This window comes from Betta splendens, chromosome 12 (assembly GCF_900634795.4).
Source record: "Betta splendens chromosome 12, fBetSpl5.4, whole genome shotgun sequence".
NCBI classification, from domain to species: Eukaryota; Metazoa; Chordata; class Actinopteri; order Anabantiformes; family Osphronemidae; genus Betta; species Betta splendens.
This window is the reverse complement of record NC_040892.2, coordinates 5,849,221-5,864,485: the sequence shown is the minus strand read 5'-3', so window position 1 is coordinate 5,864,485 and position 15,265 is coordinate 5,849,221. Positions and strand designations below refer to the sequence as shown.

At 48.4% G+C, this 15,265-nt stretch overlaps 1 protein-coding gene across 2 annotated transcripts in view; it reads right to left on the bottom strand.

The window, feature by feature from the left end:
- The window catches only part of pappaa (pregnancy-associated plasma protein A, pappalysin 1a), a 61,641-nt gene that overhangs the window by 15,384 nt on the left and 30,992 nt on the right, over nucleotides 1-15,265 (bottom strand). The window contains exons 11-17 of one of the 2 annotated variants that reach the window (XM_029168720.2): nucleotides 8,943-9,044; nucleotides 8,734-8,869; nucleotides 8,439-8,652; nucleotides 5,426-5,600; nucleotides 913-1,096; nucleotides 640-841; nucleotides 314-554 (exon numbers count right to left, since the gene is read on the bottom strand). In XM_029168720.2, the coding sequence (XP_029024553.1) occupies nucleotides 314-554; nucleotides 640-841; nucleotides 913-1,096; nucleotides 5,426-5,600; nucleotides 8,439-8,652; nucleotides 8,734-8,869; nucleotides 8,943-9,044 (1,254 nt within the window). The remainder of the gene's footprint in view (nucleotides 1-313; nucleotides 555-639; nucleotides 842-912; nucleotides 1,097-5,425; nucleotides 5,601-8,438; nucleotides 8,653-8,733; nucleotides 8,870-8,942; nucleotides 9,045-15,265) is intronic. The other variant, XM_029168721.2, reaches the window with a different exon arrangement.

Here is a 15,265-nt window from a genome sequence, read left to right as displayed (position 1 = left end):
AATTAGCATGGCGTCAAATTGAGTGGGGCTAAGGGAGACAGGGAGCGAACCAGGCAGACGGAGACGAGCCCTGAGACAGTGAAGGCAGCGCAGGAGAGGGGAAAACCACAGCAAGGACAAAGTGCATTTGTGTCTGTGGTTCCTTCATTAATAACAACATTAGAATAGTTATAAGATTATACCTGCAATTTATCGATTACGTTTATTTCGAAGTGCAATAACTCATATTAAACCTAAACATTATCAAATAACAAGGATGTGAAAAAGGCAACAAAAACATGGGTAGAGGAAGAGAGGAAAGTGATGGACGGACCTGCTTGCATGGCATGGCGTGCAGCAGCCTCACCGTATGGGCGGAGCCTCCTGCGGCGGCGGCGGCAGCGGCATTACCGGCAGGATCGGAGCAGTTGAGCCTGCAGACGCTGTCGAAGCGGAAGCCGTCGGTGCAGTGATAGGAGCCGTGGAAGATGGCAGGGGGGGGGTCGCACGTCACGGGCTCGCACGCCCCCTCCAGCCAGCTGCCGTCCTCGGTGCACTGGCGTTTGAAGGCACGCCTGCGGAGGGGGGGTGGTCGGTTAATGGAGACGCATGGACCCATTTTATGAGAACCGAACAAACGAGTGCACTTTCCGCCCGCACCTCTTGGGTTTGTTGGTGACGTGGAAGCCCGGCTTGCACTTATACTTGCACAGCGTGCCCACTTTGAGGCCGGTCTCGTTGCAGCGCTTGGTCTGCAGCACGGCGTTGGGCACGGGGGGGGGGGCCGGGCAGCGGAGCTCGCACAGGGCCTCGGGGAAGGACCACAGGCCGTCCTCCAGGCAGGTGAGGGTGTTGTTCGTACCTGGCGTCGGAACAGGCGATTTTAGCGGGAGTCGGGTGAATGAAGCGGGCGCCGACCAACGCCCGACTCACCTACGAGCTGCGCCGGCTCCCGGCACTGGAAGGTGCTCCTCTTCCCGTAGGTGGTGCCCTCTGGGAAGTTGAAGTGGGCCGGGTGCACGTGGTACTTGTCGGGCAGGCCGCAGTCCACAGGTTCGCACGACACCTGTTTGTTCCACTTCCCGTTTGCACAGGTTATAGTCACCGACGAGTCCGACTGGAACCCAGACAGATGGGATTACAGCGTTAGGGTCACACTGACGTACGCGCCAGCGCGCACCCCGGCGAGCGCTAATTTGCACATTGACGTGTCCGATTGATTTCCCGCACACATCCTATAAATGTTTACCTCACAAAAAATGACTACAGCAATTCAGCACTCACTCCGACAAGTCCCCCAATCAGTGTGTAACCTTACAGAGCGGGATCGGGCTTAGCTTACTGTATGTCAGTAAGCCTCGCGGGCCACTCAGCAGCTCAAGTAACTGCTGATAGCGTTTGTAAGGTCAAGTCATGTCACTCAGACAACTGATATCCAACAACTGCACAATCAGCTCTAACACAAAACACATTGACTTTGGTGGCAGTGTGACAACTTCGGGGGAAACGGAGGCGAAGAGGGATTCTTCCACGGCTGGAAAACCGCACGTTGCGAGGATGTGTGCAGTCACGATCGCATTGTCTGCGCTGGGCCTGACTCGCGTTCGAATGCAAGTGAAGCGGTTCAGTCGGACGATTCCCAGCGCTTCTTCCTGTGTGCTCGCAGCGGCTCTCAGAATCTACAGAGTGCATCCTGTGCGATTGGGCCCTTACATGTTGTTGGAATGTGGGAGGAAACTGGAGAACCCAGAGGAAATCCACACATGGGGAGAACATGCAAAATCCACAAGAAAGGACTCGGGAGTCAAACCCAGTCCTGGTAACACCACTGTAATTGGACAAAGACAACTTCAAGACTTAAGCCCAATATTAGGCCTAATACACTATATTAATATCACTTCTACTCCCTTTGTTGACCTGCTATGGAGAACAGCCCCTGATTAGAAACAGCAGCCATTCAGGTTACTGCTGAAGGATGTATGACCTAGCAAGGCCTGACTGAGAGTTGTAAAGGCCACATGTTTCCCATTAATGCGTGTGTGTGTGTGTGTGTGTGTGTGTGTGTGTGTGTGTGTGTGTGTGTGTGTGTGTGTGTCTGATCTAAAGTGAGGTGGATATTGCATTAAAGGCACAATATTCCTGTGCTTCTGGAAACAGCAGCTAGTTTACATTTCCCAAAGTCACTCTCTCAACCCTGACTTTCTGATCTCAGGTCTATTAGCTCTGATATCTGTAAATTGTTCGGCTTGTGGTACGATATTTGCAGAGATGAGCCCAGATTGGGGGAGGCCCTGCATCATCTAAACCTCAGCTGTTTTCATCCTCGTCCGTTAAATATCCCCACGTAAGGCAACAGGAATGCTCCTATTGATAGGGGTGCCCAGAAAACTCACAACAAAGCTGCGAGAGCTCAATCATTGCGACTTTTCACTCAGAGGACGAGGAAATAAAAGGAAACCTGTGTGTTACCATGAATTACACTCAACTCTTGCTTGACTTTAATTGCACACATCCTTTTAAAGAGTGGCCAAACATTAAGGCCACACAAGCTGGCCCCAGTTAGCGTTACGTAGCTGTTGCCTCATAACCTTCGCATGTATTTCAATCTTTCATCTTGATCGCATTATATCATACTGCATAACAGTATCGGGTTGCTTCTAAATAAATAAGCTCCTTTCACATTTGGATACGCAACAAAGTAACATATGCATCACATGTGACTGCCTGTTGAAAAATAACGGGGTGTAGAGTTGAGTGAGTCAATCACGTCAGAGGGGAACGAGGACAGATTAGTGCAAATGTGCAAACTGTAAATGTGTGCGCAGCTGGAACGGTTGTGAGCGTTTGTGAAATCGCGTAAAGTCAAGGTTTGGCTGTTTTTTTGAAGCGCGTGCACGAAACCGGGGCCCGGACGCGTTGGCGTCGGCCACGGCTTCTTTTCGCGGGCGCCTCCGAGCGCGTCCGCCTGTACATACAGTACGGGGCCGCGCGCCTGTGTGTACTACTGCGTGTACAAACGTGTGGGAATTTTCCCTCCTTTAAAAAATTTACAGCGGACTACTTCTCTTCCAGTAGCAAATTTTAACAACCTTTGGCAACTCGGCCTAATTCAAGCCAGACAGAGCAGGAGACAAACGCATTGACAGTCTCTTCCTTGGTCTCGAGGGGCGGATGGCACCCAAACATGAGCAATGCAAATGCAGTATGGTCAAAGTACACGGCTGTGAATTAATAAGGATAAAAAAACACTACAGTGACTCTAAGGGGTGGACTTAAGTAGAATTTATGATTGTCTGCTCCTGAGGGAAAAGCCCTTTAAGAAAGCGTTTTAGAGGGAAAAACAGTCAAAACGTCTTCTTTGCTTAGAAGCACAGAGGTTTTATTCGCCTTCTGGACTATGCACAATCCCTGGTAGAGTGAGAGCGAGCAGCTGGGTGCTACTCAGAATCTAATAGTACTTCTAAGTATGTATAATTCTGAGGGTGAATTAATTTTTACGATTCGGACAGCCACATTAGCAGAGTGGATTTCAGAACTGCTATTGTTACAAACCAGTTGGAGAATTATACGCCTTTTACTGGGAGATGTAAAGTCCCGGGACAGGCTTTATAGATTCGGCCCGTCTTTACTGCAGTGCAGCACACTGCCATTTGTATTCCTCGCCCAGTCGGCAGGAATGAACCCTTAACTCAGCCTCCACAGTGTCAGGAACCACTGTTAAAGGAACTAGGATTACACTTCAGTACACCCAGGGTTTTGCGTGGGGGATTACAGGGGTGAGGCCCCCGTCCCAGAGCAGCTTAGAGCTCAGATCAGAAATCAGCAGGATGCTCCTTTATAAGCCTTTCACACAGGGAATAAAGTAACATTAAAAAGTGGCTCATCTGGTTTCAAAGCCAGTGTTTAAAGCGCATTAAATGATCACAACTTAATAAGCAGCGAAGTTAAGTTATAAAAGAGAGACAACCTGAAAGTTTGCCGCTTCACCGGTCGGACCCCTTAATTTCTATAAACATTCTACCGTTGATCAGAAAGTGTTGGGCCTGTGATTTACATAAAAGCTGAAGCAGAGCGTCCGTGGTTTGTGGTACGGTGGTGTTTGATGGTGGACAGTGGTCAACCAGGGCACCCTGTTAACGGAAACACCTACAGCGAGTTAAACAGAACTGGCTTTTTCGGGGCCGGCACTCCGTGTTCCCTAACCACTTCAAAGACAACAAGCAGCAATAAAGCACGTACATAAAAGTTAGGCAAGAGACAGCACTATCTGAGAAGGTGGTGTTCCCGAAAAAACCACTTTGGAAGCAGCCATCACTCAAACAAGAACTTAACGGGCTGAAAAGGAGACGAGCTCATTTCACGCTGCACTTTTCAACCTCGGCGTGGAGGAGGATGGACGCAGGACGGGGATGAAGTAAAGGATGATAACGCAGAGTCAACGAAGGGTGTATAGTTTAACATGGGACCCTTTCGTAGAGGTGATCGCAGATGTCTCTTCTGCTTCATGTGCTGTCCTCTACCAAAGTACAAAAACTAGGCTGACAGATGTCGGCCACCAGCCGAGTTCAGCCAGTCACAGCTGTCCTGCTGCCGCATTACTACAGTAGCTGTACCATACGTGCTCTACAATAAGCTACAGTAGCACACGCCGGTTCTTCCAAAAGACTGTTCTTGAATTAAAATGAATCAACAAGTCGGACACACAGACAATAAACAGCCCTCCACGCTGCTTTACAGAGTCAAACGGAACATTAAAGCCTTTACAGTAGCTTGGCCTTGATCCAGAAGGTTGCCAATACAGTGTCAAGTACCCTTCCTCTGTTTGTTTCCTTGCGGTGTGCATTCATCTGTGTGTACGCTGTCTTCATGGGAGCGTTTAATGAGCGCGCTCTGTGGGAGCAGCAGCAAATCTCCGCGCCTTAACAGAGACTTCAATGTGTGCGCAATGAGCAGGGACGGCGGGAAGGGGGGGGGGGGGGGGGGGGGGGGGGGGCGGCGGCAGAGGGAGCAGACACTATGCGATGATGTCATCGTCCCGGTGGAGTAGTGATACAAAATGACTGTTTGAGGTGATGGTGCGGCATGCTCAGAAGGAGGCTAAACACCATTATGCCGGTGCTCGTGGGGCGTGTGCGCGCGCGGGGCGCTGCTCAGTGCTGCACTCGTCTACCTGGATGCGTATGATGTCATCCTCCCCAGAGGCTCGCCGTGCCGGGCCTAGTTTTTGCAGGTGACAAAGTAAACGCAGGGAGGAGAGCGAAGGGGAGGAGAGACGCTCGTGTTCTTGCGATTCCGCATCGACGCACGAATGCACGGGTAAAACATACACGTATGCACAAACACGCCCATATGCTGCGGGACGCCGCTGCATGCTCACGTGTGCCTAATTATGAATTCACGTGCCTCTATGCATCTCGGCGTGCGTGGTGTGCGGCAGTGTGCTTACCTGGCTCTTGATGATGTCATCGTCCTGGTGGACTTGCAGGACGTAGCCCGAGTTGCAGGAGATGGTGCAGCGATCTCCATTGAAGAAGTGGCGGCCAAGGCTACCGCACTTGAGCTCTGCATTGCGGATTAAGGGTTCCTGGCAGTCAATGGCTTCGCACGAATAGTGTACACAACTGTGTGTGTGTGTGTGTGTGTGTGGGGGGGGGGGGGGGGGGGGGGGGGTAAGAAGAAAGTAAAAGAAAAGGAGAGAGCAACAAAGTGAAAATCACATTTTAAGTTAACATAAATTCACTGCAGGTGAACATGCAAACAGTCACGTTTGCGCACAATGTCTAGACGCTGTGTCCTCGACATTTATTCATCGGCGACTGTTTCACGTAACAAATCAATAAAGCAGCCGATGCGCGCGGACATGTGCTGCGCACATGAAAGCATGTGCGTCTGGGTGCGGGTGCAGCTTGCAAATGAAGAGTGACAGGATGTATTATGTGCAGGCTACGATGGCAGCGCTTGGCCACAGCGTCGCGTCGGTCGCCTGATGGAGAAGGCATTTAATGCCTCTGGAATGTTTGGATGCCCAAGGCACCTTTTTTACAACCGTACACATTCTACGGTATAGGGTTCCCTTATGAAGCCGGCGGAGAAGGAGGGAGAGGGAAACAGAAACGCGGGAAGGATGTAAGAAAATACAAGCCTGTTAAAGTCACTCCTAAACAAATGGAATCTCTATTTGCTTTTTCAGTTTGGTGCATACCTCATTTAAGCCTTTACTCTGAAATTATAAACTACCGTGCACCTATATCATGTCTCTAAATAAAACACAAAGCTCGTAATTAAAAACTCTCATTAAATAGAGACTTGTACATGTACAGCAGGCACATCTAGGCTGTTTGAGGACAAGCTAGAGAAGCCTAGAAGCCTCCTCTGTGGACATTTTGGCTTGGAACTAAATCTCCTCATGGTTTTCTACTAGTCACTTTGGAATTTCTGACATAAATTATAACTAACTACCTGGAAAACTATCCTCTTCCCTTATGTTTGAGCAGTGCTGTACAGTAGACGGCACAATGAGGCAGAATGCAAAAGAGGTCAAAAGTGAAGAGAAGGAAAAAACTGTTGCAACAAGACAAAAGGGAAAAGCGTACACGAGTGTGCGCTCGCAGACGAGCATGGAACATAAAACTGAGTCATGTTAATAGCGGCTGTTGTTAACAACTGGGGCAAAAAGGGGGATGTGGTGATCCGTGGAGGAATAAGTATTACGGGAAATGTGCTGCTCAGCTCAGGAGACAGAGACGGGGAAAGCGGGAGCAGGAGGCACCAAAGGGGAGATGGCAAACAGAAGGAGAGGAAATGATGTGAAAGTAAAGAATGAGAAGACAGCGAGGGATGAAGTGAAAGGGGAGGATGGGGAAACGCCGGGAAGGAGAGGGGGAGCGAGGCAAAATGCAGGACAGAGATAAGGGACTTTGGAATCTGGATTATAAACGACAGGATACTGGAGAGTTGGAGTTTAGAGAGGATTCGAAAAACAGATCAATGACAAAGAGACGGAGCCTTGATGAGCTCCACTGATGTGGGATCAAAACTCCTGAACATAGACGCGCAGGTCTGGCGGCCCTGCCACCGCGTAACCACATTACTTTTCAAGAGCCTCTGAAAATTAGATGAAGTAGAGAGATGATGAAAGAAAGGAAAGTCAGCGAGAACTCTGCAAGAAAGCAACTAGTGCCGGCGAGCGTGCGCTGCAGCAAACAATTTCCTGGCTGATGCAGACAGACAGCAGTTTTAATCTATTTAGGTGTTCTTGGATGCCTCGCTGGCACGCAGCGACGGCACAAACAGCCCCGTCCCCAACGGTCCCCGATCGTCCCCGACCGCCCCCTCGCTGTTTTCAAGACACCGCTGGGAACAATTCCCGTTAACAGGTAGCGCTGCCCGTGAGGAACGGCCTGACGCCACGTGGCTAGCGGCTAGCGGCTAACGCTAACGGCGACACCTGTAGCTAAGTGATCAATAACCGCTACAGGCTAATCATCCGTGTTCGGGTACAGACGCCAGCTTTTAAACGGCTGCTATTTGTTTTTCCTCGCACCGGGAAGAAAAGTTTAATGCGTGATTGACAGGACATTTACAGCATCACAGTATACATTTATAGTTTCAGAGGAGAAACACTTTGGCCGGGTTTTTCTAAGAAAAAGGATATTATTATGCAGCGTGCACTTCAGCCAAAACAAAACACGCTGGGGCAGTAAACAAGATTTAGTGCTGGAGGCGGCGGGTCGGCTCTTTTGTTGCAAATCCCTGGACCTCAGCAATAGGCCTAAATTGATTGTAAATTTCCAGCGATATTCTATTTGTTACCTAGGAGGTTTTACGGTTGCAGATGTCTAACATTAAACAGCTTGTTGGCACCACCGTTTCACACAGGCCTCGGCCTCCTTCGCGCTAACGCGGCCGACGACCGCAAAAGCGGCTCTTTGTTTTGTCGCGTGTCCAAGTGAGAGACAAAATATCGTGTGGCCGAGGTCTTGGTACACGTAGCGCTGCTTGGCAACGCTTGGTGGGTGCTCAACCACTCTGTTTCCCAAGACGCTTTCACACTTCGGCTTAGTTATATACTACCTGCTACATATTGTGTTTCCTTTACTGTAAACACTCCTTTTCCTCCAACTGCTGCTCTATTTCTGTTTCTCTTGGCAATTCACTAGAAACGTCATGTGTATCATTCCTGGAAGAGGGTTCCCCCCTCCGTTGTTTGTCATGCTTGTTGTGGAAAATAGCTCATAATAATCTAATTTTGTTTAAATGATCAAGTCTTCTGGGATAACTTTGTAATCTTTATAAATAAACTTGTTTTGCACACTGCACTATCAATGCACTTGGGAGAAACACGCATCTCTCGCTATCTCTCGGATGAGGAGTGTATCACTGGCTGGTTGTGTAGGTCCACCTACAAACAAACGTGCATGTGGAACTATACCGTTATGGAGGTTCTGTGTGTTCCTCACCTCTGGCCTGTTGGGTTGTAGATCTCGTTGCTCTGGCAACCGCTTATCGTGATGGGGTCGAAGGACTGGAAGGAGCGCAGGCCCACGCCGGAGATGGCCACGAACCGGGAGGTGAACATGATCCGGATGGCCTTGGTGTGGTAGAAAGCCACGGACAGGTCGTGGCTCACGGGGATCACCAAGGGGTTGGTGCGGCAGCTGAGACGCCAGTCACCTGCGGAGAGTGGTGGCCGGGTGAATCAGACCAAGTCGTTCGCTGTGGGTTGGACCCAAGCTCCCTTGAGACAGTTCTCACCGAGACTGTGGATGAGCTCCTTGGTGTCCACCAGCTGAACGGTGACGTTACACTGGGTCTGGTCCATGAAGCCTGTCCCATCGGCAGCCAGGTGCAGAATCACTGCAGCTGCTACCATGGGGTGAGAAAAGTGGGCCTGCACAAAGCGTTAGGCACAACTTTAGGAACTGGAGCCCCAGGTCAAAGGTCAAAGACACTGCAATACTCACCTTGAGCCAGTATCCCCAGGTTGAAGCGCGGGCCTCTTGGCAGGGAAACCACGCGTACTGGGACACGCCGTCTGACAGATCGAACACTTTGGACTGACATGTCTGGGGATGAGCGAAACAAGTAAACGCATCATAAATCCATTTGCACCAAAAGTCAGAACCACTAAAGACATATTTGCTTGAGTAAGCAACAGTTTTCCACATTATCAAGAAGTTTGGTAGGTAGGATTCTCAATATAGTATCTATGACACGTTTGCGTGAATAAAGTGAGTCGTGGCCTTTTGGCAACGCCGTGACCCGCGTTTTCCACAGCCGTCAGCTGCTGGTCGTGCGGCCGGGCTGACGAGTACCTGACGCGCATCACTCGTTTGTTTGTATTGTGTCAACACGTCCAGGACCAGTCAGGCATCACCCGCCCCACATAGCTCTGCCCTGTTCATGTCACTCATTCCTCCTCTTTTGTAAAAAAACAGTGGGTCGGCTTCTAGGACCTGTCGTGCCTCACCTGTCCACTAGAAGCCCTCGGAGCGTTTTCAAAAGCTCCCACAGTACCTGAATCACCCGTAGTCATCTGTTCTGCACAGTTGTGCAATGTGCCAATTTTTTTTATTATTATTTGTTTAAGCCCCTGAAGCAGTCTTCACATGTTGCATGGATATAAAGATACACATAAATACTCAGGATATGTGTCAGGACGTAACTTAGGAAATAAAAGAGAGACAGTTTGGTAATATTTGAGTCTAGTCTGAAAACACATTAATTATACATAGAGTAAATAAAATTTCACTTCTTTTTCCTGCTGTGACAAGCCTCCTGTATTTCCATGTAGTATGTATGTATACCGTATATGCGTCTTCTCACCTTTCCACTCTGTACGAGTGAAACTTTCAAATTAAGAGGTTCGTGCTTGAGGCGGAGGAACCGAAAAAGGACAGCGATAGATTATGAAACAGCCCTGATCAATATGTAAATACTGACAGAAAAGGAGAGAGGGCACATGCCCAAGGACAGTGAGTTTCACCTGCTGCCCTGAGCCAGTGAAATGAGACACCAGTAACTGGAGACTTCTGCTGGAGAGGCTACTGTAGGATCCTGCCACTATGGAAAACTGGCCCGACCAGCTATCTCTCCATATATCTGTCCCCTGGATCTGTTGACGTGACTGTTCTGCACACAGCTGAAGTGGCAGAAATGAGAAATGCAGGTGACAAACACCTGAGATCAGACGCCATGAGCCTCTGGCCCCAGTTGATTGGGTCTCCGCGGTCTTTGTTCCGTGAATGCGCGACTGTTCTTAGATTTCCATGTCAGATTATGGTTTACAGAAAATGTACCCTTTTCGCTAAATGTTAATATAATAAATACAGTAACTAAAATAAATAACCCCGAGTTATTTTACTTTGGCAAGTGCAGGGCTTCCCAGAATCCAGCATTAGATCTCAGCCAAACTCTGACTTTGGTCTGGCCTTGACAAAAAACCATAACATTCTGAGTAACTCACTCTGACGGCATGACTTAATTAACCAATATGATTTTAAAAGGACTGTCGGTCTGCTAATGAAGTGAAGTCAAGGGCAACGGTTTCCACTGCGAGTCCTTCACAGACAGGGCAGGTGACAAAACCCCTTTCCATGTGCAAACTGATGACTTATTCATGTAAACACAGGTGGCACTTGCTACACCTTCCCCCACGGCCCCCTCCCATCTCGCAGTGTGTTTTTCTAACGACCTACTGTTCGAGGCAGGTAAACACTGCTTGGTTTGCCAAAAACCCTGCCCTCGGGCAAACGCCCCACATGAAGCATCAGCACTAGCGGGAGGTTCACGGCACCCACACTTCCTCCAAGCTCCTCACCTCCACGGCAACAAGCGCTAATTCAATTCAGTCCTTGGTTATGGACTTGTTTACTCTGCTAAGATCAAGAACATTCCTATACCTTTTTCAAGTCCAACTAACTTTGTAATCAGGTTATTTCATGTCCACTTAACATATGGTCAACCAAGTGTTTTCCTTCTGCTGTTTATTTGTTGTTTTATATGTTATAATAAATAATTAAGTCCATTTATCATCCTCTTTTGGGATATGAACGCATATTAAACGATCATTATACAACCCATTGAAGGTTTTCGTAAACTCAACCCATTTGTTTCCAGCTTTGATACGCTGGAAACCCTAAACCAAGTTTATGATTGAAAAGGTTTAATACATCTTTCGTGTATATATTCAAAGTATCACCATATAGAGTTGCATGTCTTTGTGTTGCTAAAAAGGTATAAAATTACACAATGTAGGTTCATCTGCATCTTCATCTAGTTTCCCTCTTGGCTCTAGGTCTGTTTTAGAGAAGGGACGTTTGTCCAGAAACACTCATTTCATCATTGATTAAGTAACAAAACATTACACAGAAGCTCACAACGTACAAATAAAGTATTAATATACAAAAGCTTCTTTAACCGATGTTACCAATGTGACTTGAACAATGCTACACCAGCATCTCAACAGTATGAACGTGGTCCTACAGCTTTCTTTGTTTGGTTTCATACCTCAGAATTTTTTTGATAAACTCAAATATTAGCTCAATCTAACAAGACTGAATTAAAAACAGTTGTGATTTCCTTTATCACAAGCACAGTCGAGATCATTCAGGCGGCAGAATCTGTGTCAAGCACCAAATGATTGTAATGACACCTTTAAAACCAACAACCAGCCAAAGCACCATCCAATGAATTTGAATCCATTAGCAGAGTAAAATAATGATTATTAAAACTAACAAGAGAAAAAGAAACAGGAAAATGTAGTGCTGTAATGCTCATTATGCATAATAGCTGTTTTTAAGAGGAAACAGTTACTATTGTGCAAAAAGCCAAGGCAGGTTTTATAAAAGGATTAGTTCACTTGGTCCACCATCGCTCGTGGTTCCCCTCGTTCTGATTTATTGCAAGCATATAAAAGTTTACCTTTCCAGGTACATGTGTCAAATGTTAGACGTCTCTTTGGAGCAAAACAAACTCTGGAAAACAGGCACGGCAACAGTGGAGATGAGTTCAGCTTGTTACCTCACAACCACACACACACACACACACACACACACACACACACACACACACACACACACACACACACACACACACACACACACACACACACACACACACACACACACACGTTACACATATGGTCTTAATTCGTACCAGCTGGCTAGTCAGACTGGCAGACAACAGCCAACCCCTGGTCTGTAGACACAAACTGGTGTTTGTAAATCACCACTTCAGATAAAAGGAGAGGTAAGTGTCTTGAGCCAAAGGGGGAAACCGAAGTAGATAACAGTGGGGTGAAAGAGACAGTGCAACTGTCAGAGACTGAAAATATGTCGGTACTGTAAAAACCCTCATTAGGAGCATGAAGCGAACATAAACTTGGGAAGTGGGAACAAAGAGTGGTGCCGTTAGTGAAGACAGAGTAATGACAATAATAATGGCTCTAACAGCACAATGTACCTCAACTATACCCCCCCCCCCCTCTTGATGGAGATTCGGTGCCAGACTGAAGTTACATCACCTCTTCACACATGTAGAAAGACACACACAGACTCACATATGCTACTCTTACCTTGGCTGTGTTACTGAAGTTCAAGCCCCCAGATTTTCGGAATACTGTATCTTGGAATCAAATCAATAAACCTCACTGACACATACACACAAACATGGGCCACATGTTCTTGAAAGACTACTGAGGCCCTCAGACATTTATAGGAGGCCCCGAGAAGGTTCTTCCTGTATTCTACAAGACTAGAGGGCAGCCAAGGAGCTGGAGGATGACCTTAGTACAACTCAGGACTTTCCTGACACTCCACACTCCTTATGCCTCGCACACGCCAAACACCACCCAGTAGCAAGGAGTCGTTCAAGCAATTACTGCGACGCTGTCTTGGCAGATGCAAATCCGTTTTCTTTATAGGATGTGACCATGTCTTGTTCTGTCGCCTACAGATTTGAAGACTGATCGCAAAAAAGAGTCGCATCCACACAGAGACAGACTTGAAGACGCCCTCATGACAACATAATCTCTCGCATACTATGTAGCATGTGGCAGGATGCGAACACACACTGATAGAGATCATCAGGGGATTGGCTCATGGACCGTTTTGTCAACCAACTTTCCCACAAGTCCCCTTGTCTACATCAATTTGGGACTCCCCATTTCCCCAAATGACTCCAACCCCATCGCCTTAAATCTTGACAGTTTGTCCACGGCTTAGACCTTCATTCAGTCAGTACAACAGCAACAAAACGTCCATTGATTCTGAGTCAGACGAGGTCGTCGGTATTCACTGAGTACAGGTACAATAAGGTTCTAATGCCGTTGTTGGGACTCTGTGGGGTCAGACACAAACCTGCTGTGTGCATGTGCAAATTATGAACACAATTTCCTCAGGGAATATTTATCCAGCCACAGCGCCTCCTGTGATGTGTTTATTTCCATCAACAGGTATTCCTTTTCTCCTCTTTCCATCGCTCTCGCTCTCTCTTTGTTAAAGGCACATGCTGTATACAAATTGGAAGCAAGACGGCGCATCTGTGAGGCATTTGTGGAGAGAAAAGGAGAAAGCGCAAACAGAAAGAAACTAGTGGGGTTTCCAAGCACCATCCCAGGGTTTACTGGAATGCTGGTGAGCGCCTTGTGTGTGAGGTAATGTCCTGTCACCCAGCCCCACCCATACCCACCGAAGCTCACCGTCTCATTGGTCTGAGGCTGATGATGGACGACTTCCAGAGCCTACTGAAATTGCGGCAGTAAAAGTTTGTGAGTGGCTACAATTATGCAGCTCACCTATCCCCGCTCCCATCAGGGGAGACATGAGCAGCAACTGGGTAGCAAGAAACCAGACCACAGACGTACGTATAGGGACTGGCGAGCGTACAATGCCAGCAAGTTGGAAACACATGGGTCTGCGGAGAATATAAATGTCCCACAGCCAGTGGCTTCTATGCTCAATAAAACCGAGCCAAAGGCCTGTATATTAACAGCCTGAAAATGTTACGGGGGGTCATCAGCGCCATGAAGAAATCCACCCGCCACAACGAGGCTTCCACATGGCGCAACCGCAAGAATAATTGAACCGGCGGGAAAGTAAAAGGGGAAGAGGAGTCGCGTCACGCCAGAGGTTTCGACCCGTGCGGTGTGAGGGAGACACTGGCCCTCCTGTGCTGGGCTACCGTACGAGACTTTGTTTGCGAGCGCACGTGTGCGTGTTCGGCGGTTAGCATGCGCGGCAGTGTATAGTACATAAGCTCGGCCGCGCGTTAGCCACGCGACGGTAGCCTCGGCAGAACGGACGTGTCCTCCACTAGGTCTCACTTCACGCAGCCCCTCCTGCACATTTCCACATATAGGCAGCGTCTTGCAGCAGAGGACTAAAATGTCATCCCTTCTGTTGCCTATGTATAATTAAGGGAGCGCTCTCCGGGGATGAGGGCTTGCGTCAGACATTGCCGAGGCAGCGGGCCTCTCCGGAGGCATCACCTGGCCCGGCGTTCGGATGCTCGTGCACCCGCGCCGACCAACGCAGACTCGTCCGCACGCGTGCGTCGGCGCAAACACAAGGGCTAGTTGCTAGGGCCAGTTCTCCTATCCAATCCCCCCGGAGCAGGTTGAGCTGGCTCACCGTATTCCATGGTGTGGTGGTGGGGGAACATTATGTTCTGCTCCACAGTGACAGCAGTAGTACATTTCAGTCCCCCATGGGCCTGCCCTATAATCCTGCCTGGAGTCAGCACACTGTGCCTTTGCCTATGCCTCTCTGTCTGTGTACCTGGAGGAGGTGTGTGGGGGTCTTTTTAATGAGCTGACGCCATGTTACAGTATTCACAGGTGAATTGCAGCATTCTGCAGCGGGCAAGCAGGAACGTTTGACACATGACGGCAGCGCAGCCGCTGGACTTGGCCAGTTGGACATTTCTGCAATCATTAATATGTCACAGCAGTTTGAACTTCATTCATTCCCCCGCCGTCCGTGTGGTATTTTAGTTGGACCCAACCGCTCGTTTAAGGACACTTTAATGTGGAGAGGGCCGGCGTGAGCGGTTTTGGAGCGCTCGCTTCTTTGACAATCATTTCTTACTCCGTGATGTATTTTCGTTCGAACGCAATGAGACTGTCCGTCAAACCCAACTTCCAGATTGTTTTACCTCCAATTACAACAAGTTAAACCTCATTGGTTCTGTCTTTTGTCATGTGCGTTTCTGTCAACGTTGTTTCAAGTCATTGGAGCCATTATACAGTGTCTGCTAATATTTCATTGCCCTTTCTTCCTCTGTCTCT